Source organism: Python bivittatus, unplaced genomic scaffold (assembly GCF_059951505.1).
Source record: "Python bivittatus isolate LINGU-HERP-01145 unplaced genomic scaffold, Pbiv_v1 ctg000440_np1212, whole genome shotgun sequence".
Classification (NCBI taxonomy): Eukaryota; Metazoa; Chordata; class Lepidosauria; order Squamata; family Pythonidae; genus Python; species Python bivittatus.
The window spans coordinates 1,762,798-1,788,403 of NW_028277063.1; the positions used below are offsets into that span (position 1 = coordinate 1,762,798).

At 40.7% G+C, this 25,606-nt stretch overlaps 2 protein-coding genes and 1 long non-coding RNA gene across 12 annotated transcripts; 2 read left to right on the forward strand and 1 right to left on the reverse strand.

Moving 5' to 3' along the window:
- Positions 1-996: 996 nt before the first annotated feature.
- On the forward strand, positions 997-7,728 carry QPRT (quinolinate phosphoribosyltransferase). Of its 5 annotated transcripts, none has more exons than XM_088142601.1 (4): positions 1,011-1,271; positions 3,599-4,155; positions 5,869-6,000; positions 6,700-7,728. In XM_088142601.1, the coding sequence occupies exons 1-4, from the start codon at positions 1,022-1,024 to the stop codon at positions 6,919-6,921; spliced, it is 1,161 nt and encodes a 386-aa protein (XP_087998727.1). In that variant the 5' UTR covers positions 1,011-1,021; the 3' UTR covers positions 6,922-7,728. The 5 variants fall into 5 exon arrangements, with proteins under 5 accessions (XP_087998728.1, XP_087998727.1, XP_087998731.1 ...); XM_088142605.1 differs by lacking the exon at positions 1,011-1,271 and adding an exon at positions 1,412-1,654; XM_088142603.1 differs by lacking the exon at positions 1,011-1,271 and adding an exon at positions 1,412-1,600.
- Positions 7,729-7,767: 39 nt separating this feature from the next.
- On the reverse strand, positions 7,768-25,597 carry MYL11 (myosin light chain 11). 5 transcript variants are annotated; one of them, XM_025169203.2, is made up of 8 exons: positions 25,148-25,597; positions 24,676-24,800; positions 16,084-16,173; positions 9,812-9,887; positions 9,581-9,685; positions 9,411-9,489; positions 9,096-9,144; positions 7,769-8,418 (listed from the first exon to the last, which is right to left on the reverse strand). In XM_025169203.2, exons 3-8 carry the CDS (start codon positions 16,117-16,119, stop codon positions 8,314-8,316), a joined length of 450 nt encoding a protein of 149 aa, XP_025024971.1. In that variant the 5' UTR covers positions 16,120-16,173; positions 24,676-24,800; positions 25,148-25,597; the 3' UTR covers positions 7,769-8,313. The 5 variants fall into 5 exon arrangements, with proteins under 5 accessions (XP_007432298.1, XP_025024971.1, XP_087998732.1 ...); XM_007432236.3 differs by lacking the exons at positions 24,676-24,800; positions 25,148-25,597 and adding an exon at positions 19,122-19,514 and having other exon boundaries at positions 7,768-8,418; XM_088142606.1 differs by lacking the exon at positions 25,148-25,597 and having other exon boundaries at positions 24,676-25,128.
- Positions 14,254-19,644, forward strand: LOC148215698 (uncharacterized). Of its 2 annotated transcripts, none has more exons than XR_015796493.1 (2): positions 14,254-14,821; positions 15,256-19,644. It is a non-coding gene; the product is annotated as an uncharacterized LOC148215698 (long non-coding RNA). The 2 variants fall into 2 exon arrangements; XR_015796494.1 differs by having other exon boundaries at positions 14,254-14,567.
- Positions 25,598-25,606: the final 9 nt, after the last annotated feature.

Sequence of the window (25,606 nt, forward strand, 5' to 3'; positions counted from 1 at the left end):
CTTAAATAGACAAGTTCAGTCTGTTGCAAGGGACGGTTCTATGAGAGTTATTTTCTAGAAACAGTTGCTAAAGTTAGGCATTGTACTTTGACCTCAGCTCCAGTTATCAGATACTGAGCCACAGGCCAATTCCATACAGATATATTCGTAAGGAACTCCCACCAAGTTCCAAGGGGCTTATCCCAGGTAAACAAATATTGGCGTCCAAAGTGAAGACGATATTTTGAATTGAGGTGGGAGGCTTTGGCTGCAGTGCTATAAAAACTTTTGTCTTACTGACACAATAAACTATCCCATAATGTGGTTTGTTTGACTTTAGCTTTTACAGTTTTAATTTTAAAAAATATTGGTACGCTATATCAAACAACAAAGTACACGGATGATTGTACAGTATAAAAAAGCCTACATAGTTATAGTGATTAAAATAAAATAAAAGCAACAACAAGTAGTAGTAAGATCCACATAGTGTCAATTTATGTCCAAATAAGGTTAATTCAAGCCTTAAATTTACTGTTAAATCTACATCATATAGAAACATATTGTTTCATCTTCTTATTTTTAGAATACAAAGACATTTCCAAAATCAATAACAAACATATCTTGAATCCATTCCTAAGCATCAGGAAGATGACTTTCTTCCCCTTTATGTGAGATTATTGTCTTTGCGAGCCCCAGGCTTGATAAAGCCAAGTGACAAATCCCATCATTTAGGAATATAATTTAACATCAGTCGACATCTGTCACTGTTATATTTCTTTCCAAAATGGCAAGGTTAGCTGGAAAAGGTGCTATCCGACGCCGCCTGCGTTTTGATCCTGGTTTTGATCCTCGCAAAATTCAGCTGGATTCCCCCCCCCCCCCCCCAAAGAAATGTGCCTGGGATTGCCAGCGAGTCAGCAGAATCTGGGCATCTATGAAAACGGTGCTGAAGTGCAACCAGGGTCCAATCGCTGCTCCTCGAGCGGGGTGTTGCGAGGCTCTTCCGTCCTCTTACGGGGGTAACACAACTTAAAACCTTTTTATGCGCGTGCAGAAACTTTGTGGAGGAGTCAGCGGAGCGGGTGCGGGAGGTTTGTTTGTGTTAGAACCTTCAAGGGTCCAAAGTGCCAAAAAGAATCATCAGGGTTCTAATCCCACCCCTCACCACGGAGCCTCCCACCCCTCCGGAATTCCAAAAATTTGCTTTGCACGGCCAGTCGCGCAAGAGAAAAGGCTACGGAGCGGAGCGGAGCGGAGCGGAGCGACGCTAGGAAGCCCGGCTCAGACTTCAGGTGAGCAGCTCGGCTGCCTCTTTTAATTCTCTGGATCCGGAGAGACGTGTGGAGAGCGGGGGTGGGACGGTAAAACGAAGGTCACGAAGTGGCAAAACGCCCACGCCGCCGCTTTACCTGATCTCCTTTTCCTTTCCCTGGAAATGAACCGGAAATACATTTGTTTTCATGAGAGTTTAAGTTTGTTTGTTTGTTTGTTTGGGGGAGGTTTCTCTCGTTTCATGGGCTGCCTCCTTTCCCTCTCCCTTCTTCCCCTGGGCCGTTTAAGAGTTGGTCGTGCCTATCCAGCAGTCACACCAAGTTGGCAGAGATGGCAAATCTTCCCAGAGGTAGCGAGTCCTTTAAGTGGAAATGGTAGAATGAAACGCCCATTTCTTTAGGAGGTAAAATTTCTAGGCATCCTTGTTGGCCCATTTGGGGGGGGGAACTTCCAAAAGGAGCAACACTTTTTTTAAATTCACTTAATAAATCAGGAATTACAGAGCAAGCTTCCTAATGGTTAATCTGTGTCTTTTTAACTTTTCCTGACCCTAAAATGATTGGTTTGGGTTTCTCTCTGCTATGGGAATTACTGGGACTAGGGCGGCTAAGCTTTAGTTCATTTTGGGTGAAAGAGGGGTGGAAATCTAGAATTTTCTGTAATGTTGATTTGCATCAGAAATGTTTCTAAGGCATTCTGGAATGGGATTCCCAGAGCAGGAGGGTCAGTGTCTCTCTATATTGTATGGCACCTTTTATTTCCCAAGTTCCAATAAAGCCAAATAAAGAGACTTGAGACGAGACTTCTTTAAGATAACAGATGTATATTGATCAAGACACAGCTGGGTGACTCCAATCAACACCCATTAGAAAGGAATGTTGAAGGAATCACACCTCACAAAGCAAACATCAGAGTTTTATAGACATCCATTAATGTATGCAGGTGATACATTCCCCTATATCCATACATGGGGTTTTGGGGATGGTCTAAGGAGGGGTTGAGGTGGTCCCTGAAAGTTGAATCTAAGTTTAACTTTTTTTTCCTTCTTATCTATCCTTTGGAATCCCAAACCTTTCTCTCCGGACATCGGCCTAACACCAGCCTGGTACGGAATTAATTTATGGCTACAGGCCTCTGGTTAATTGCTTTTAAGGGAGATGGGGTAGGAGAATGGTGTGCTCTTTATAAAGTAAGTTAACCCCTTAGAATAGAGTGCACTCTTACAGGTATAGTTATACATTATGTGAAACATCTATATCTCTATAAAGTATATATAGAATATAAAATTGTGTACTAAAATAATGCCCTTCAATATGATAAGAACCCACAATTGCTGTTTGAGACAGACTGCCAGTTGGGTGCTTGGTAGGTATCTAAGTTTGAGCTGTTTCCTAGAAATCAGAAGTGGGAGCAGTGGAATTTGTCTGCCTGCTGGAATTTCAAAGCCGGGGCGGTGCCATCTCTGTGGCTGCATAATGACATGCAAGTTCCCAGCCCTTTTCTGCCCCCAAGCCATGAGCCCCCTTGAACTGTCCCACTGAATTTCAAAGGTAGGTTTTCACCATGTTCAGATGGGAAACACTTAAGAACTGTAATAGACACCCACATATACACACGTCTTATGCTGTGCTTACGTTCAACTTGAATATTTATAAATAACCTCAGGATTTAGCTCTGCCACAACCTCCTCCTGAGTACCCCATCTTGGAACAGTTTCCTGCTCAGAGAGTGGGATGGTGAATAGGGTTAATTGTGAATTCATGCTCTGATAAGTGGATCTTTATGTAGGCTAAAGCAGTGCCATCTACTCACGAGAGGGACATGAGCAGGATTTGCAGCACTGCAGCTGAACTTTGGTGGAAAATATTAAGGGGAAGGAGATCCTTCCAACTGGCTCAGAGAATGAGATCTGTCCCTTCTGCTTTGTGGATGAGAGAATTCTTGCATTCTCCTACTTGTGTTAGTGAAGGCCTTCAAAAACATCCTCCAGAGATATCACAGGCTATCAGGAGACCATTTCTCAACAATTAGCTCCTAGGAAAAGATAAAAACTAGCTGGGCTATTCCCAGCAATTAACCAACAACAAGGAAGGTTACCCAGTAGAGCTTTTGTAATCTTAAATTCAGGCATTACCAGGAGCTTCATTTTCTGGAGGTTGAGAATGTTGTACAAGAGAACACAGAAGTCAATAAATGAATCCAGTAAACTTCTGTTCCCAGTAGGAGGTAGTTTTTAAAGGCATGAAATAATAAGGTTTATCCTGAATTCATACCATTAGGAATGTTATTACTTTTCTGGAGCTTTGTCTGGTACAACTTAGCCAACATTCTTGTGGTTTCCTTTCAGTCATCATGGCTTCCCACCCAAAGCTCTCACACCTTCTTCCTGCTGCCCGACTGCGGCAGCTCGCCCGTGATTGGCTGCAAGAAGATGCTCCCAGCTTTGACTATGGTGGCTACACTGTGGGCAACCATCAGGTGTATGCTGTGCTCTTTTGTAAATCCCCTGGAGTCTTAGCTGGTTTCCCTTTCTTTGAAGCCATCTTTGCCGAAGTCGGCTGCTCTGTGGAGTGGCTCCAAACTGAAGGAACCTGGGTTGAACCCGTCACCCGAGTGGCTGAAGTCCATGGTCACGCCAATGACCTCTTGCTGGGTGAGCGAGTGGCTCTGAACTGTCTGGGACGCTGTAGTGGTGTTGCCACATCGGCAGCAAAAGCTTGTCGGGCAGCACAGGAAGCTGGTTGGCACGGAGAGGTAGCTGGCACAAGGAAGACCACACCTGGGTTCCGTCTCCCAGAAAAATATGCACTTCTAGTTGGGGGAGCTTCCTGTCATCGTTATGATCTGGGAAGCCTCATCATGTTGAAGGACAACCATGTCTGGGCCTCTGGCAGTATCACACAAGTGAGTACAGTACACAAAAGCAAAGGTGTTCTTATCTTACAATTCTTGTGATCTAGGTTGCAATCATCTGAATAATTGCTAGAGGGCAGCAGAGAAGAAGCGTTTTCCATATCTCTCTGCTACCACCTAGTGGCTGACCTGAGTGTTGCAGTCCAGATTCAGTAGCTGTACAAATCAGTCCTTAAAAGAAATGCCAAAATCCAATGTAAAATAAAATTTACCAAAAAAAAAAAAAGTTTAAATGCTCTGCATTCATTGAATTGATGTTAAAGTCTTAAAGTCAGCACTGGTTACAATCTTTAGATAATATTTAGCTTTGCACTACTGTATGTGCTAAGTGATAATGTGGTGATAATGAGACGTGTGTCTCAATTTTGTTAACCATCACTTGTTGTCTAGATTTAAAATCACATTAAGCTATGAACTATAGTTCACAAACAACAGTGGACAGATTCAAATAATCCTTTGTTTGCAACTGATGTGCTTTCTCATGGTTTCCCTATGTTTTTCTGAAGTAAAAATATGTTGAGGAAGAAACCAACAGATAATCTTTTGACTGATAGTTCTAGAAATTGTCTGTTTGAATACACTGATTAACTGCTTTCATAAGGTTTCTTAGGAAATCTTTCATTGCTAGTGATCATGGAAAGGAGAAAACACCCACAGTGGTTGGTTTTTCATGCCTGAATCCAGCCATCATTGAACAAACTGGTTTCATGCTGACTTGAAAACCCTATTCTTCCCATTGCACAGACCATTTTCTGAAAACCAATTGATTTTGTTTAATTTGACTGTGGAAAGGAATATGTTCCCCAATGCTTGACTGGATTTAATTTAGAAATTTGCTCAATATTTCTGGGGAGAAAAATGGAGATCAGTATCTTCAGCTCAGTTGAGGGCTCAGAAATAAACCTTTTTATTCTTGCAGCTCCAGGAACAAGTAAAGTCTTTCTCTGAGTGAATTACAGCTTTGCAGAGAAGCACCATTTTCACTTGGATTTTGGCATCACAGTCCTGATTCTGATTTCCCCAATAGCAAAACACATTACGTGCCTCTTATTTGACCCATCGGGTGACCTTATCGCTGCTATTTTTATATGTCTTGCTCAGTTTTCTCCCATCTGTTACCCTCCAGGTGAGCAGCAGAACAGCAGCAGGGGATGTTGGCAGGGTGTGGTAAAAAAAGTCAAGATGGAGGCCACAATGGTATGATCAAAGTTCTCCCTGTTTTTTATATGCATTGTACATGCGACACCCATAAAAATGGGCGGAACTTCAACTGCACTGTTACGGTCACCACCTTGGCTTTCTTGACCACATCCTGCGGGCAGCCCTGGACAATAGAATATGGTAGGTTCTTTTTGTTGTTCTAGTTGAGAGACTGTTTTTATATTTTACTAATAATTTCATTTAAATTGTTGTTGCAAACGGCTCGCGCCTTTGGAAAGGGGAGAGAATTACCTTAATTTTTTTTTTTTTTAAATAATCCCCCTCTGCTGGCTGGGACTCTTTCCAGAATTAGAATCTGCACCCAAGTTTAAGCAGGGCTTATATGGGCCCTCAAAGGCCCCAGGGTAGAGACCAGCTGTTTTTTATAGGAGTTTTTTTTCAGGGAAACAGCTGGCGTGAGCATCTCTAAGGTTTTCTCAAGCTTCTGCAGGCATCAACATAAAACGTGGACCACGGCTAGTTACAATGTTCACAATCCCACAGGCAGTTCACAATGCCCGGCGGGTCGGTGGCTTTGCCCTGAAAATAGAAGTGGAGTGTGGCTCCTTGGAAGAAGCTCTTGAAGCATCAGGGTGTGGCGCTGATATTATCATGCTGGACAACTTTGCTCCTGAGGTATTTGGCTGAGAGAAGATGGGGCAGATCTAAAAACCAGAATTACTGTTTTTTAAAAAAACAAAATTTGTGATCTCTGGTTTGGTCCTTTTGTGTGGATTGTGGTTGAAATATTGACATTTTGAAGCTAAAATGTGACTCTCGTAGTTTCAGAGGTTGCTAAGCAGGGTTACTTTAAAAGCATCAGGCCCAAGATGGTATCTTCCTTCTGAAATATTTTTTCCTTTCCTCCCCAAATTTTAACCAGCTGCCATTTCCTGGAAACAGGAATTAGGTTGCTGCAGGGTTTGGTTTAATTCTATTATTTATTTAGGATATGTGTGTGTCATTACACATGACAGAAGTTCTTGAAGGGGTTTACATTGTGAAACATGGCATACAAACATGTTTACAATAAAGCTGGTTACAGTCCCAATGTGGGCCAAGCTTTGACATGGATATCTTCCACCCTTGAACAAAACATGATCTGTGCAGGTTCTGCTTCTGGAGAGGTCTTCAGGACCTCAAATTACATGGCTCTGTTGTATGTTGAAAAGAATATCTTGCCCCATGTGGGACCATTCCTTCATTTGGCTTATACCCAATTTGGACCCCATATTCCATATATTCCCAAACTCTATGTCAGGTATCATCATCATAAAACTGCAAGTATTTGGTTTCCCTTGTCCTCCCGCTCATCTGGCTTGTCTTCTTCTGCAGGATTTGCACCCTACAGCCAGCACCGTAAAGGCCTCCTTCCCCCATGTGACAGTTGAAGCCAGTGGAGGAATCACCGAGGAGAACGTGGCCCGCTTTGTGGGGCCCAATATCGATGTGATCTCTCTTGGTTGCCTCACCCAATCAGCCAAAGTGGTAGACTTCTCCCTCAAGATCAGCCGGGATCAGGCTCCCAAGTTGCCATTGCGCAATTTCGTTTTCTGAGCCATCAAGATGGGAGAGCCAACCAGTCCCATTAAAATCTTTGGGAGATTTGTAGTTGAACAGGTTTGGGGAGGGAATAGGGGCTGGGTTGCATCTGCTGCTTAAGCCAGCACTCCCCATAACTGTGCTGGTCTAGGATGATGGGAGTTGTACTCCAAAACTTCTGTGTAGTAGTTTACCAGTAGTTCTGGTAAAACCTACATAGACGTTTCTTTTAAAGGACTCTTTTCTTACATAGGATCACTGGAGCAGAACCACCATCAGGGTTGAGGGAGAGCAGCTACCTTTGCTCTCCTAACTTCTTCAACGTATGTGATTTCTGAGAGCAAGAAAATGTATGTCATTTCCCTCCCACCTTCCCTTAGTCTGTGCCTTGCATGCCTGCTGCAGGCAATTTCACTAAGCTGGCCAAATAAACTTTTTTTTAAAGTTGTTCCATTGTCATGTATCAAAGTTGTCATGGCCAGCAGCATCAGCATTGCTCTCTTGTCTTCCACCCCACATTTTCCCAGAGTTGTAATGCAGCTGCAATTATGTCCAGACTCTGAGTTGTCCAGAGATTGTCTGAGAGCATCAGACAATGCTAGTGTTATTGAAGCATAATATGACGTGCAGCCTTCATCAGGGATGTGGGTGGGAAAACACAGGGGATCCTATCCTGGAGCAAGGATATAAAAATAAATGTGTAAGTGAAGCAATATTAGGCCTGCTACTGAGTTTAAAATTATTAAGTGATTAATTATGTTACTTTAATCAAATTCTTTAAATTTAAATATAGATTAAAAACAATTTGTTCTGAATCAAGAAGCAGACATTCTTTCCTTTTCGATCACAGTCTATAGTACTAGCAACATAAGGTGATATTGTCTCATTTTCTTTTACATAAGAAGGAATGGTCTTTTAAGATTGTGCTTGTTCTTAAGTACGTGTATCGAAACTATTTTCTAAAAGTCGTACTAGACACACTTAAAAAAATCCGTTAACTGAGCTGATTAACTAAACATCACAGCCCTAAAAGGAAGAGAACAATCACATTCAGAACCTGGAGCTAAATGGGAATCCGGGCACCATTTGAACCTGCTCTAGCACTTGGTGGTCTGAGCAGACAAGCAGACTGTGAAAACAAGGGCATTAGAAACAGAGCTGTCCTCATCTTTATTAAGACATTTGACGGAGTGAGGTCCCAATTAGGTTAAGACTAGTTGTGGTGAGTTGGGTCAGCTTTGGGGGGTATAATTTTTCTCCCCAAATGATAATAATAAATAACAGATCGATATGTTTGTTGTTTGGTTACAAAAGTGTGGATCATCAGGGACCAGTGTAAATGAAATTCCCCGGCCTGGGGGTGTCTAGGTGGAATCCCCCACAAAGCAAGGGTAAAAAATTCAGGGTTTATTCCCCTTCCTTGTCCTCTCCATGTGTGATGACATAGCAGATGTTCTTGTAGTCAACATTGCCAGCTACATCTGGAGGGAAAGCATGCCACATATTCTTGATCTGCCAGAAAGAAAGAAGGTTATGTTGAGAAGTTATAGGATTGCAGCTGATTATTTTCAACTGTTTTCAGTTGTCACTCTAACTTATGGCTCAGCTATGCAAGAGGATGATTGTGCCTGTTGGCACTGCCCAAGAAGAGTTGTGGGCGGCTAACAAAATAAGGATATCTCATAAATGATTTGTTTAGTGTGCTTGTTTAGTATTCAGGATTCAGGTTTGTGCTAAAAAAGAACAATATGGTTTGTTCCAGGTTTCTTTCCTGGCTTGATTCTCTCAGTCTCTGATTTGCAAGTATGGTTCTGCTCATTGTGATTGAACTGACTTATGTACAAATAGAACAGGAGTGTTAATATTTGTTTTTATTGTTTGCTATGCACATCCTCAGAAGAATGTTATTAAGAATTGAAAAAAGATTCAGGGTTGACTGTGGCCTCAGATTAACCCCATACACGTTCAAAATTAATCTAACATTTCAATGAAATCTATGCAAGCATACATAAATCTATTCAAATTAACTATTTTATCCTTTTACCCCAATTCTGCAGATTTTAGATTTAATTGTTGACAAACAGCAACACATGGAAAAATAAAACTGAAATAAAAGACCTGGGAAGGGGGACCATAGTTGAATAAAGAAAAAAGTGGGACATCAGCAGGATGCCAGGAAATTTTCTTACCTCTTCTGAAGTGAACCGGTCACACTGGGTGGTCAAGAGTTCTTCCAAGCTGTAGTGAGACAAGAAAAACATGGTGTGTGACAAGGACCCTTAAGTAGATGTGACTTCTGATCCAACTGTCCAAAAGCACTTTTATTTTAAACATAATTTAATGGTAAGCCATGGGTTGTTTAAACAAGTAAATCAGGAAGAGTACTGCAATGTGGTTGCAACAGGATGAGATGAGCATGTGAACCTAGTAACAACCATTTAGAATTATGTCTGAACAGATTCAGTGCTTCTGCTGGAAGTGAACTGGGAGGTATAAACACTCACAATTTCTTCTTGACGGTCCCCTTGCCCTCAGGGTCCAAGACTTTGAAGGCACCAATGATTACGTCCTCGGGATCAGCACCTGATGAGACAAGAGAAATACTAGTGAGATGTTAGAACATGGAACAGGTTATCTGTCATATTACAGAAGAAGACCAAGGAGAATCACTCACCCTTCAGCTTCTCCCCAAACATGGTGAGGAAGACAGTGAAATTGATGGGGCCGCTGGCCTCCTTGATCATGGCATCTAATTCTTCATTCTTCACATTCAGGCGGCCTGCACAGAAAGGAAGAAAGATTAGCTGCTGAGGATCTGGTTTAAGGGTCTGATCATCCATTCAGCTTTACTTTACCTAAAAATGCTCATGTTATGATGCTCTTTCAACCCCCCCTCTTGTCTTACCCATAGCAGCAAATGTATCTCGCAGGTCTTCCTTGTCAATGATGCCATCTCTGTTCTGGTCAATAACAGTGAAGGCCTAGGAAGAAGAAGAGAAAGAAATACATTAACTAAGTTCATGCATCATGTTAAACTGGTTTGTTGATATATAGCTATAATGGCTTGGTTCATCTATTACACCAAGTAAAAACTAAATCACATTATGGCATAGCACAATGTGTGAACCCAACATGTCAGACTCCAGAAAATTCACCTTCCTCTCCCTGCCCTACCAAAATGAACAGTTGCCAGCATCTAAAATTGGTAAAATAACTGTATTTTATAATAGCTTTTGGATTTAAATCTATCCACTCTCAACAGATATCTAAACTGTGATTATATATGTGCACATTTTTGCAAAAATTCATAATTAGTAGAGGCCTTCATTTCTTAAGTCATGATGAGCAAGTAAGCTTTTTCTGTTTTTCTAAGAACTCATTCATCACCCGAGCACTGCTGTATCAAGTGGTACATAATTAACCCATAGCAGGGTAAACTCTGGTGGTGAAAGTTTCAGATTGCTTTGGAGAGCAGCCAGTGGCCAAAACCAGCAACATCGGAGGGTCAAGACAGGCACTTGTGATGTCACAGCTGAAGCCCTGCCTCTTTGTAGAACAAAAGGGTGGGACTTTGATCACAACGGCACAAACACCAACTTGCCTGCTTTGACCTTCTCCCCCATGGGCGCTGCTGGTTTCAGCCTCTCAGCTGCAAGGCTTTTTGGTAGATGCAGTTCAATAGCGATTCATCAAGCTTTAAGTAACTAGAGCGGGGATCAGCAATTTGGGATCTTCCAGATATTTGAGAGTTTTCATTCTTATCCCTGTTAGTTAACATGGTCAACAATGAAGCATGCTGGAACTGCAGTCCAGCTCTAAATCGAGGACCAAACATTGTCTGTTCCCAAACTGGGATAACAAAAGAATGTGTATGAATGGAGAAATTGTACAATCTGCAACAGATATAATCGAATATATACACCTCTCTACATTTATTACTTAATAATTACATAAATGATATATAAGTGGAAAACTACACAAACTCCACACTTGTACCAAGAGTATGTTTAAATTCCTCCATTTCATAGCAAAAACATCCTTATGGTTGAGCCCCACAGTGTGCCATCTTTAGTTTTGCACAAATGTGCTTTTGGAAAGGAAATGTTAAGTTGCAGGGAAAAATATTCTGACTCAGAAAACTGGTACACAGGAGGCAGGGAAAATAATTGTGGGATTTTGAATGGCAAATAGCTTCTGTCTCCCTCTCTCCTCCCAGTTCATAGTGCAAAGTCCTTCTGGCCTTCAGTGATGCAAACTGGATAGAGCCTTTGATCCCAAACAGCGCATTTTAAGAGCAAAAGCTCAAGAAGCAGATGAGTGAAAAATAGTTCAGTGTTGTTGACAGAGCTGGTGGTTGTGCTAAGCCAGCTTTTAAAAAATCCTCTTTAACATTCAGACAACACACAACATTAAGGCACAGAACAAGTTTTATCAATTGCAATAGCTGGGTTTGTACAATACATTAATCCAAATTTAATAAAACTATATTGCAGCTTATTGTGATATGCAAATCCAGCCAAAGAGATGGCTGTATAGAGCCAAGGAAAGATGGTCTGTTAGTGGTTATGGTAATCATCATCATCTTCAGTTAAACTTGTATGCTGCCCGACTCTCAACAACTCTGGGCAGCTCACAACAATCAAAGGAAATTACAATAAAATCAATGAATGTTATAGTTGTCTTATGTATATAGTTTTTTTATCTAGTATGATACTTTTAAACTAATTTAATGTGGATTTTTTTTTTACTGTTTTTGATGTTTGATTTTAATTGTGAGTCGCCCAGAGTCACCCTTTGGGGGAGATGGGCGGTGTATAAATTTAATAATAAATAAATGAATAATTAAAAAAACAACAACATAAAGATAAAAGATGGCAAACGTGATGGAGCGAGGGGTCTCACTCTCCCTAGCCCAAGGCCTGGGTGAAGAACCAGGTCTTCATGGCTTTTCTAAAGAGAAGCAGAGTGGGGGCCGTCTGGATCTTGGGGGGAACCTCGTTCCAGAGGGCAGGTAAGATGGGGACGAAAAATTAACTAACTGCCGCTGAACCCTGGACACAAAATATTAGCTCACTTATATGTCTGTGTATAATTCAAAGTAGTTGTAGTACCTCTTATCTTTAGTCCTCAGTAGGTTTACTGAACAGTTTAAATTAGTATCTTAGTCCAGACTGGATAAAAAAAAGACCTTAGTGGTTCTTCTAGTTGTCTGCTTATCTAGCAATGCATTATAGGATTGGAGAAGCGTGCTAGCTCCTGGAGCACCTTCTCCCTCCTCCCTTTTCTGCAGCTGTGCCCTGGAAACACCTGTCATTCGATATCCTTCTTCGCCTCTGCAAGGAATGTGAACAATCTTAAGCTGCCTCATATTAAACTCAAATCCCTCCCTAAGGGGACAGGTGGTACATTCTGAAGGGGCTGTTGATGAGGTCTCCAAAGGATGGCAGGGAGTGGTGGAATTCACTCCTCCCTCCTCTCATGGTTATCCCCCCTTCCCTTTTCTTCTTTTTAGCTAAATGCTATGTGTGTATCTCTTTCCAAAGAAAAACGAAGTGCTAGAACTTAGCAAATCTACAGTGGCTGCATTGGCAGGGCAAATTCAGCCAAAAAAACCACCCTGTCAGGCAAGTCCTTGCCATCTTACCCAGACAGACAAGGCTCTTCAACCAAAGCATAGTGTTTGCTGTGTTGTCCAAACCTGGAATGGCCACCATTTAGGGTATATGGGAGTCAAAATGTGTAATCTACAACAAGCCTTGATTTCAAATTCTACTTTTTGTAAAACCCAAATGCCAACAAACCAAGCTTAAGGTATTGGTTAAGGAGCAGTGTGTGAATAAAGATGGTGGAGAAACTGGGCTTGTTTCTCAGATTTTCAGGCTCAATATGTTGTGTGAATCCAGCCCTGGTCTAGAGAGCACTGTTGATTCTTCATGTTGTGAAAAAAGGGGGAAGTATGAACTCTGTCCATTTTTCAGAGAATAAACAATAGGTGGGGTGGAAGTTATGTCATCTCAACAATCTAATGTAGTAATTTGGGTGTTGGCTGGAGAAGTACTTTCTTGAGGAAAGTCATCAGGAAGCCTTTCCAACTCATGTTAAAAAAAAAAAAAATCACACCCACCCACTGGAAAGGACCTGACTACTTTGGGTAGAAGCAGAGAGGGCTAATATAGCAGCAGTCAGACCCCAGTGTCAGCAATGAACCCAGTGCTTGCTGAATAATGGCAAAAAAGATTCTTTGCTCTGAGGAAGTTACATTCTAGGCACAAAAACATAAAAGAGTATTCTGAAGGAAAGCAAACAAAACCAAGGCAGTCCAGAAATCTTGATGGTAACCCATCCTGTTTCCCACAAAACTCTAAAAGATATTCTAAAAGATTCCAAAAGATATTCTAGCTAGAAAAACACTAGGTATGACACAACTTCATCCTGAGTCAAATCATCAGTTCATCCTCTTCACTGTTCTGGATGGCAGACTCTCTCCAAGAAGATCCAATCCAGTATGGAGATCAACAAAGGAACAGCTCAAAAAGCAGTGGATTGATCCCTGAAGAGGCAAGCTGGCTAAGGAGATATCATTACCATAGTTGAACCTATGACTCACCTGGGCTGCAAAAATCCTGATGACTGCTAGATGACAACCAATAATTAGAGGGTGTTTTTTAAATCCCTTTCTGCCATCTAGTGAATGTCCATCCAGATCTGGTAGCCCTAGTTCTAAATATCCAGGTTGTTACTTCTGCTAGCCTCTATTCAAGCAATCTTCCCAAACTGCATGCTCTCTCATTATGTTCCTCAAACTCACACCATTCCCATAATGGGAGTCGCAGTGTTGGATCAGATACTTTACCTACTTGTGTTGGGCCAATTTCATTTCATTAAAAAAATGCTATCAAATACCTATAGATTTCAGCAATGTATAAACTTGGGGGTTCTGGGGCCAGAGAAATGTGAATGAGGGACTGTGTTTTCAACACCGGCATACCCAGTGGGCTCTAGCACTACCAAGTAAGAGTTCAATCTTTTCACCCTTAGCAAATTATAGAAAAGGTAAAAATGGCAGAGCAGATAATAGGAAAGGCAGGAGAATTAAAATGAAGGAAATTGTCACTTAGTCCTTCTGAAATTCCATGAGTACATCAGGATTACTGCACAGTGCAAAAGTGATCCTGAAGCACCTGAAGACTAAGGGGACCTGGGTTCTGTCCTGCCCCAAAGATCTATAGGTGATCTTCAATGTTATCAGTCTCACAGGATGCTTGTAAGGCTCAGTAACAGGAAGAGGGGGAGAAAGGGCGCAAGTATGGTTCTTTGGGTTTTTTGAAGCATTGCTACGCATGCAATTAAAAAAATATGCACATTGCAAGAACTGAACTGTCATCTCATATTTTTAAAAGCAGGTGGCCATCAAAAAACAAAGACATGCAAACATATGTTGCAGGAAAAAGAAGAAAATCTGAAGACACTTCCAAAGGAGGTAAAATTATCGTTTGCTACCAACTCTATTTCTAAGGTAGCCTTTGTCTCCTTTATTGTAGATAAATGTCTAAGACTGAAAGACCTTCAGGCTTCATTTTCAATGGAAACCAGAAGGCTGCCTGCTTCTTGCCTCCTCCTCTCAGCCTAGCCAGCCAGAATGGATTTCCAAAGATCTCCTTGTAAGGTTCTGCCACTTGCTTCATCCAAGCACAGATGTCACCTCTTTTCTCAGTCCTCTCTCACCCAAAATAGACACTGCTGCATCGCAAGGGTCTTGGAAAGGAAACACCATCAGCCTTGGGGTGGTGGGTGGAGGGGTAGTGCCTGCCAAAGGGCAAAAAATGCTTCTCTGAAATGAAGATTAAGAATTTAAGTGGCGAGAAGAAGAGAACATCTTCATATGGAAAGCTTGTACTCACTCTCACTTTTACAGGTGAGAGTCTCTATTTGAAGTCCAAATTAATTTGAAGTGTAAGCTTCCTAATTAGAATAACCTTGAATTATCCTTGGAAAGGAAAAGCAATTTAAATAGTGTGTAGAAAGTTGCTCTTCCATGCACAGTTACTAGTGCACCAAAGTAGGACTTTGTGGAAGCACACACCCATAGTTGCTTGTTACTTTGGCTCTTCAGAGATATGGCCAGGTTTACATATCACAATAAGCCCTAACCCATGGTTTACAAAACCACTTTTTGACCTGCTTTACACATCACAATAGGTCATGGTTTGCTTAATCATGATTTATTGAATAACACCAAAATAAATTAGCACTCAGCCTACATATCTTAGGGAGACAGACAAACATTTTTGGAAGGAGTTGGTCCACTTATAATATCTGTGGATTCTCACACTCTCTCTCCCTCTTCAGGAAGTTCTCCACAATAGCATTCCTCAAGCTGGCACCTCAGGTGTGGCAAAAAAACAAACCCCATTATTCCCAGTCAACAGCCACCCTGTCTGAGAACAATGGCAGCTATAATTCAACACATATTGGAATGGGCAACAAAATGAGGAAAATGTCTCTAAAACGTAGAAGTATTCACCATTATCAACAACTAACAGAACTATATAAAAGGCAAAGGAAAGGAAAGATAATGAGTGGTGGACCTCCACTTGATGGATGGAATTTCAGGAACAAAGAATCCATATTTTTGTAAAGGTGCATTCTCAAATCAAACCACCATCAATGTCATACACAAACAGATATCCACAAATGGTTCCACAGATTCCTGAGGTAAGTCATGTTCAAAACATTCCTCCATAACTTATCTAGACCTTTTCTATTTACTCACTTCCGCTGAAGCCAAGGAAATGTAGCCTGGATTCATACAAAACACTGGGTTACACTAAACTGGACATACCTGCATATGTAAAACAGGCTCCCTTGTAACATTTAATTAGGTTCTGCTAATAACCTGCAAAATTTCGGTGGTTAGTCAGCAAATTTTTTCAAAGTGAAGACAGAATCTGAATTGAATAATACAAGGAAGCTTTAAAAACAAATTCATTCCTATATGTTCAGTAATGTAGTTAAAATATCCTTCTAGAATGTGAGTTCGGTGGTGCTCCTGATGCTTCTGCTCATTGGGATCCAATCATTTACCCCAAAGTCCTACTTTAATGGCATTACTGCATTTATTACATTTCCAAATGGCTAACACCCCTTCCCACTTCCATTTTTTTTTCTTGTTTTTACCTCTTTAAACTCCTGGATCTGTGTTTGGTCAAACATGGAGAAGACATTGGAGCTTCCTTCTGCTGCCCTTCTCTTTGCCTTCTTGGGTGCCTGAAAGAGAAGAAGGATGGGCATTCAAGATCAGATCACTGCATCCTTATCTAGGGCAACCATGCTTCCCACTTTTATCGGTGAGAGTCTCTATTCAAATTCGAAATTAGTTTAAAGAAAAAGAAGGGAGAGAACCCGTGGTGCTAATTGTCCAACACTTCCCAGCACCAACATCACTGACTGAGGAAGTACATAGGTCACCTAGTCACAGCTTCCCCTCTATGGTTAAATTAATTATCCTTCAACTTAAATTATAGAACTTATTTATAGGTTTGTATCTTCCTCTTTGCAAATGTGACATAAATCGGCACCTTTGGTCCTCCTTTGTCCTGATGTATTTTCTCCTTTTGACAATGCGTAAGCACACAATTCATCGGTGACAGGAGAACATGCAATATCTTATTAAGAAAGGATTCCCACCATGCAAAGTTTCTAGAGAGTTAGTTATTTATTTTGCAAACTTATAAATGGCTTTGGTCATGGTAGACTCGAAGCAGTGTAACTTAGCAGGTTATTGAATTTGATTATGTAAGCCATATTTGATCATTTTCTACATTTTGTCTCTGGGGAGAGGAAAACCCTACTAAATGTAAGAAAATATTTTTTACTTTAACTTAAATAATTAAAACTTCCTTTAAATGTCTTTTTATGTTAGGTGCATATTTTCAAAATAAACTATTGTTAATATTTGTTGTTTTCTATAAATACAAGGGGGGGGTGTTAATCTTTAAGGAAGTCCAGCAAACAATTTCATTGCTGTAGCAAAAGTCTGAAAATGTGAATATTAAAGGGAAACATTAATATTTGTTATTTTAAATAAATTGTATGCTTTGGTTTGAGAAACAGCAAAAGCAGCAACTCTTGCTTTCAGTCCAAATATGGAGTTGATAAAAGTTTAACGCATCTCCTCAAAGTCTTCATTTCAGGTTTGTAACAACTGATTTCCATGAGGACGATCTTTTCTTTGTATGTAAATATGTGAGTATTATAACTTTAAGCTTCCCAAAAATGATTTTGCAAGCTTTAAGTTAATAAGTAATGTATTAATGCAGTAAGCAGAAGTCCCTTAGTTTCCTTTAAAAGGGTAGCTTGGGCAAGTAAAACATGTACGAACAAGCCCAATTTGGTGATAAATTGAGAACTATTTCAGAAAGTAGCACTAATCCACAACTGGTGTGCCTAATAGAAAAGGGGTGGGGGGAAGGCTGTATTCAAAACAGCCATATAAATAACTCCAGCTGGTTTCTCAGGTCTAGCCTACGCATGAAAAGAAAAAAATAAATGATAGTTTACCCTCTTTTTCACTGTTTTCTCTCTCAACCTCTGTCAACAATGTCTCCTTTTGAACAATGTCATTAAATATGGAATGTATAGGATTATGATCTACTGTACAGCCCAGGAAGAGTTATTTAGAATGGCTGTGATTATCTGGAGGTAATTGAAGAATCTCCTTTATATCTTCAGTGTGGCTAGAAACACTCTTTCTTGATCGTCAACTACTGAAAACTGATAAGCGTGTAACTTCTCGGAAGATCAGAAGATGTGACAGGGATGGCAAGGCAAAGATGGAACAGGAACCTGAAGATCCAGACAAAGCACGTCACCAAGTGGGTCTCTTTCATTAATTGAACCAGAGCAAAAATAAGAACTTTGGGGTATTGGCTGGAGATAACAGATGCATCTCAGTCCTCCAATGACACAATTGGCCAGAATTTCTATAAAAGTCAAGTAATGTTTTGGAAATCCCTATAACAGGAAACAAGGGACAGAGGTATGGCTAGAGATGATGGGAAACGTAGGCTAGAAGCTTCAGGTGGAGAAAGCTAATATACATCTGCATGCTGACAAACTAATGTCTTTTAGCGCCAATAGATGAGACCCTGAGAGATTCAACAATCCAAACTATTGAGGGTTATCTTCTCTGCATGGCCTGACTTGCAGGAATGTTCTGGAGCGATTGCACATCTTACAGAGTTCACTCACTCCTACTTTTCCTCTGACGTGGATTTTCAGAGGAGAGGTACACAAGGCATACAAAGAAACTCCAAGGGTGAAGGAAATTTTTTAAAAAGTGTATTGCTTTTTCTCAATACAAAATAAAAAAAAAACCAGACAGGTTGCAGCTTTCTTTGTCTGGATCTTGTGGTGCCTTGAGGAATCTGACTCAGAGGCTCCTGTCTGCTCAGCAACTGTTCCGCCACCCTTTGTTCCTTTTCGAAAAAAAAGTCAGGCAGAGAACCAACGGATTCCATGTGAAATAAAACATCCTGCTGTATTATTCAAGAAGAACATTATGCAATTATTCAGGGGCTGAAGGGGTTCACCTGCAAGATTGAGGGTACAAAGCCAAGTAACACCAAATATTATTAAATAGGACGATAGCTTGGGATGGGATACATATGCAAGATCAGATCCATTTCAGAAGGTGAAGAAAATGAAACCCAGTGATAGATGTTGAATCATCACCCATGTAATCTGATATTCTGCATGCCTTCAGTTCTTCCAAGTTTTCTTCTCCATCTCAAAACAGTGCAGATGCCCTTGTGTTCTCATAACCTCCCTGTCTCTTTAATAGCACCAAAGTTTCCTCTTAACACACATATTCCTTTTGTCCAGACATCAAAAAACTCCTTGCTGAAAATAGTCAAAATGCACTCACATATGTATTAAGAAAAAGATGGGGTGGGGGAAGGATTTTCAAAGAAAATTACCTAGAGAATTTTTCACCCCTTCTACATCTTTTGCTGATTTTATCCTTCATCAAGAGAATCTGAGAGGCTGCCCTACTCTAGTGCTTCACCTCTTTCAAAAAAAAAAAGCAGATCAATAGATTATTTAACTTTTTCACTTTGCACCGCACATTTTCCACTAGTTTGGAATAAGGTAGCACCTGACTTCCTTAGAGACCTACTGTACGGTTGCCTGCATACCCAATTTTTCTCACTTACCATGTTTAGTCTCAGTGGGCAGGTAGATGGGTGAACAGCAGCTGTGGGTGCGATGGGGATGTCCCAGGGGCCAGAAGGGCAAACAGCCTAGACACTGGCTATGAATTCCCCTGGGGTTATATAGACTCCCTCTGTGGGAGGCGGGACAGCTAACTATAGCCACATCTTCAAGTTTGGCTCCTGGGTGGAGGATGGGGGTAACTAGAAATAGACTCCAGAGGAACGCAAAAGGGCCAAGTCCTTTCTTGGAGACAGGGAAGGTATGTTGGGTTTGATGGTCCATAACTCAACAGTCTTATTATTCTGGGGATAATCCAGCTCCAAATCAAAAGGGGATGAGCTCACACCTCACACTAACTCATAATGTGGTTTGCTTGTTTATGGCTTGCCAATCTAGCTAATCTACCAATACACTATGGTTATGCAAACATGCTTTCATTCAATATATGAACCCAATCAGAGGACAACTCCTTGCTCAAAAATTGACCCTGGGGGCTCACAGAGGAAAAAAAAAAAAGGAAGACTGATACAAACATACAGGCACAATATCTCTTTAAGTCTTACACATTTAGAATTAATCACAGCAAAAATCTGGGTAGAAAAGATGTATTTCTAAAAATGTGTCAAAATATGTCAGAGATCCTGAATGACCTTCAATAAATTTGTCAGATTTGATAGACCAGGATTTGCAAAGTTTAAAACAAAATTCTTTGTCTGAAATTTAAACCATTCCATGGACTTTAATGCTTGCTCCCTAACCTTTAGCTAAGAATCTAGACATTCACTGGCATGATTGGACAGCTCACCCCAAATATGCCAGCCTGGAAGTTCTTACTGGGCTGAGCATCAGCCCTCTTCCTGCTCAGCACACCTGATGTGACAGATTCCATTGATCCCCTATGCTGAGACACAGGAAGGCTTCAAACATCAGCACAGAAGATCCAGCATGCCAAGACAGCTTCTTTACTTCGTCTTCTCCCTTCCTTTCCTCCCTCCTTCCCTCTGAGCATAAGGTATCCAATGTCCCTGAGAAAATTTCCTTTTTGGGATTGCTGGCCCAGCTGTCACTTGGGAGACACTCGGGCAAAAGCAGAAGTTCCTAAAGATAGCAATCAGAATTTCTTTCCTTGCCCCACTACAGACAGACTGTCCATTTACACACATCCTTCATTTCTTGTCTAAAAGAACTCCAATCGTACCCACTGGTTGGAGTCACCCAACCTGGAAAGCCATAGCTTGTCTTAATCATGAGCTGCTGAACTGACTACAGTGATTGGGTGTGTACATTATGCTAAGAGATAAATCAGAATTTACACACCACAGTGGCTAAATTCATATACTGTGCTAGGCCAGAAGCAAACAAACTATCCTATGGCTCAGTGAGATATGTAAAGTCAATCACAGGTTACAAGGCAGAGAATGAACACAAAAGGGGGAAAACAGAGGAAAAACTGTTCACAGCTCAGTTTTCTTCTTCGTTTAGAAATTAGCAGCTAGGGATCTTAGGGTAAGATCCAGCCTCCTGAATCCCACGCTGCCAATCTAGACGAAGTGACACATGAAGACAGTGCTGTACACATGGAAACATCCCATGGAAATCCATGGACCGGTTGGGAATGATGAGAACTCTAATCCAATATCACAGAAAGGCAGTAGGAACGTTTAGAATCCTAAATAGCTTGGTTCCTAGATACTTGCTGGACTGCCTCCTCCAGGTAGAACCAGCCTGTCCAATTTACTTATCTCCGTTGAGGATGGTGAAGGTTCCTGACCTACAAGAGGTGAAATCTGTGAGGGCCTAGAAATGGTGCTTTCTTGGAGTGGCCATCACTCTTGAGAATAACTTCCCTTACCTTCTGGAATCCAGACAGGCATATCCTCTGGTGGCTTTTTGAAAAGTTGTCAAGATGGGGTTTTAAGATTGGATGTTGCCCAATGCAGGTTGGTGCCATTGTTTTTACAAGGTTTACTAGTTCGTTAACTTTAATGTTGAATCTATACTGTATTTTTAAAAACTTTGTTGTGTTCTGTTTTTATGCGTGTAAAGTGACAAGTGTCATGATTTTGGTGGTGTATATATGAAATAAATAAATTGCTACCTAGGGGCCTCCTGCCTTACAAAACAGGACGAATTATTGGTTAGACTTGCCATAATCAGAAAAAACAGATGCCATGTATTTTTCAGTGTATCTATCCTTTGCTTGCTGCCACAATAACATAAACTGAAGGCAAGGAAAACTTCACTAAAAGGGAAGCTGTGATAGATACCGGATTGGGAACAGAGTGAAAAAACGGATTTTTTTCAAGAGAAAGGGGTGGATAGATGAGAAGCATCAAAAGAGCTAAATGGGAAATAAGGAGCAAGGGAAAGGAAGAAAAATGATATAAAAATGGAGAATGACATAGGTAAGGTTCACAGTCACAATTGGCTGGATTCATGGACATCTTAAGTGGGAAACAAGGCTAGGTTTACACTTCACACTAACATAAAATCAACAAATTGCTTTATAATGTAACACAATATGTGAACCCAGCCACTGAAGAGCAGCCAAAGCATTGAGATGAAAAAAAGAAACTTGAAACATTATGTTGGGATGCAGAAGATCTGAGTGAAATGTGTAGATGGTGGTGAGGACCTGAAGTTTTGGCTAAGATGGAAGATAAAGCCTATCAATTCAGTTCAGGGTAACTTGACCCTTTAGGCCTCAACATAAATGACTCATGTTGAGCTGACACATCTTCATCCTGGATGAATGCCCAAAATGGAAAGTGATATTCATGGCCAGCCTAGAAATGTACCTTCTGTACTCCTGACTTGAGAATAAAACTCCGAAGACCATAAACACTGTGACATAGCAAGCAAGGCCCTAGTTCTTGTTTAGTATTGTCTGCGAGGATTGACAGCAACAGCCTCAGAATCTAGGAAGCAGTCTTCTCCATCCCATTTGACGTGTTTCTAGTTCTCTGAGCATTCCTGCATCTGTGTGATAGGCCCCCAGGGGAAGGACCATAATTCAGAGAGCAGGCACATGCTTTGAGGGCAAGACCAAGTTTCTTTAGATGTGGATAGGAAAGGCTCCTGCCAGAAATCTTGGAAAGCTGCAATTAGTTCAGGGATGGGAGACAGTTCTAAGCTAATGGCTAATGTGCTAAGTCTATATACTTGTTAAGTTTGTTTTGGGTATTTTTTTTTCAAGTCAGATGGAGCAGTGGATAAGTTAGAGGGAAAACTGAATTCCTCCCAACCTAATTGCTAAAGCAAATATGATTTTGAAGGAGAGAGAAGAAAAGCTGAACTTTATATTTTGTATTATAATGTAATTCTATGCAGATCTAAAATTAATACTATAGAAGAATGGAGAGGAAGCTAGAACTCTTTTGTCTTCTTATTCATGTAGCACTGTCTAAATAAAAATGTAAAGAAAGGTGTTGTATAGCTCATCTATATACATAGCACTTCAAAACGAATAAAGAAAAATAAGGGGCTCACAGTCTAAATTAGACATATGCATATACAAAAATGAAATAAAGAAATATAAGCATGGATCAGTTGAAGAAAATGTGATTATTTCAGTTATAGGAACTTTGGCTTGGTTTTGATAAGATATAAAAATTAAGGACCTTATTTGACATTTCCCTGAAACTTCAAAATAAATGTAGAAGTAAGAGAAAGGAGGGTATCTGGGAGGCAGTTCCATTAAAAGAGGGTACACAAGGAAAACTTAGTAGTGTTCTACCTAGTTGGTACCCCTGAGCTTACCTCTGACAATTCTAAAAAGTTAAGCAGGATTATTTGGAAGGGAAACTTTCAAGGGTTCAAAGGTAGACTGGGAAGTCAAACAAATTTTGAAAAACAATGACAAATAATCTCTATTGTTGCCAAGATAATTTCTTGAATGGGACAATTAAGTCATCAAGAACTGACTTTGGGAAATTTAGTTATTTAATTACAGGAAATAAGAGACCACTGAACAGCAAAGAAAAGTGGAGCTGTGGGTTGCAGGAGGTCATGCACTACAATATAAATGCAGACAGATAAGGCAAGGCAAAGCTGAAAATAAGGTCAAGAAACTTTTGTAGTATTTGAGGACAGACATTATGCCTGCAAAGCAATTTTAAAAGTAGTCTCAGATAGTCAGGGTTGCCAGGAAAGTATAGAACAAGTGTAAAGAGATGAAAATGAAACATTAAGTCTCAGATAACATATGACTATCAGGTTTGAAGGAGTCATGGATACAATGTCTGCTGGGGAACTCCCCTATTGTTGCACCATTTTCTTTCTCTACTTCCAGGTATGTACAAGCAGCAGAGAAGGATAGAATGGGTCCATTTTTATTTTTGTTTCTGTGTTTAGGGAGAAAAAAAATAATGTGATTGTTTCTGTTCCCTCCAAGAAACAGGAAGAAAAAAGTCTTCTTCTATTTCATGTTAATGCTTTTTACAAAGATATATTATACAGCATACTAGGCAACTTGTATAAACACATTTAAAAAGACCCCATCCTTCTTTCTACACAAACCCAATACATTGAACCAAGATCCCAGAATACCTTAATAGATTGAAAATGATTGGCATAACAAACAGAAGCTTTGCTCGTAAATTTATTCTTTAAAAAGTTAGTGCAGGTGGAAAGGGAAGAAGTTGCAAACATGGATGGAGCACAGTTCTTTGAGGGCTCCAGGGTTGGATTCAATCAGCTTAGTATTAAGACTTGCTCCCTCGCTTCTAACATTCTGGTTCCCTTCTAAAGTTCTTAGGTACTGAACACTGAGATTTTACAAAGGGCATTTGGTTCTCATCATCTTTATTTTTTTTCACTTTTAATTACTTGTATTGATGTATTCATTGATATTAGTGTTGTTATGATTTCTTTTCAATTATCACTGTTATTACAATTAATCTTTATATTGTTGTAACTTGGATTGGTTGTTTTGATCTGAATTTACTGTGGATGTTTTATGCTGTAAGGGATGTTTTTGTCAATTGTTTTGTAAACTGCCATGAATCTGTTAGAGAAAACTTTAAGGATACCATGGACAGCCAGGAAATCAAACAAATCAATCAAAGAACAAATCAAGCCAGAATTCTCACTTGAAGCAGTAATGACCAGGCTCTGACTATCATATTTGGGACAAATCATGTAGACACTCAGTTCCCTTGAACTTCATAATGCTCAGAAATTTAAAGGAGGAAGGGGATAGCTAGCAATCAGGTGGGCAGATTTGATCATAACAGCAGTGAATGCACCACTGAAATTTAAAAGGCCAACTTGAAGAAAGATAATTCTGGGATCAATTCATGGGGTGTTGCTAAGAATAAACATTGATTGACTTGATGGCTCTTAATCAATGAGTCTACTGATTTCGTGGTATACAAGTAGAATGAATGAATAAATCTGGCCCAAATGGTGCTAGTGATGAAAACTAAACTTGCAACCAAGATAAACGATCAGGGCAAGAAAACATTTCCGCTGAAGAGACAGGGTGGCCAGGCTGAGCCCCTCCAGATGTCCCAAACGTGCCAGCAGGGAATTATAGGTCTTCAAGTCCCATACCTCAAGGTGGAGTACAGCTGCTGTCAAGGAAGAGCGATGTAATTTTGCACGCTTGACAGGAGATTATGGTCTTCAAGCTCAAGCCATCTGAGCTTCAAGATGGGGAACTAGGTGAGGGAAGGCTACTGTCCAGGAAGAAATGAAAGCATTTAGCAATGACCTAAACAAGGCGAAACAAAAGCTTTGGAGGGAAACGAAAGCCAAGCCCTGTTACTCAATCAGCATCGCCCCTGCTTTTAAGCCTCTTCTTGCTTCGAGGACCCTGGCGCTGAGCAGGAACACGGAAGAAAAGCGGACCGAACAACCCGGCGCGCAAAGGCTGCTGGGACTCTGGTCAAGTTCTTAAAAAGAACGTTAAAAACCGTCTCTCCCGGGGCCGCTCCATTGGGACTCTCCCCTCTGATTCGTCAATCCAGATGCCAATCAGAAACTTCAGAGGTCATTCAGTCAATCCCCTCATCCACATTGTTACCTTATTGGTCCCTGGCTCTGACTCTCCTTAGTTTTAAATGTGAGAAACGCAGGAAGATCTCGGCTTAGTGTCATTATTGGGCCATCTGGACGCGCTTCTCATACCCGCAAGAAATATGTCTGGCCTTTCAATTGATTGGCCAATGTTGGAAACGTTCGCGTCCAGATTAACATCCTGGCGCTTTATTGGACTGGAAGGACGCTCCTCTGAAAGGCTCACACTTACGGCTGCCGTTAATTTGACGACAGCCGTCGCGAATACAGCACACGTACAAATGTCACGTACGCTCGTGGCTTCAAGAGAGGTTTCTTTTTGTCCTCCCTGCTGACTGGAGGAGGCTTGCCGGTTCGTCTTTTCATTGGTTGCTTAGTGTTAAGTTCACGCCTTCTCTGCCTCCGAACAATGACTTCAGTCTACTTTATTCCGGTTTGTTCAGTTTCCTCAGGTTCCCAGCTAAGA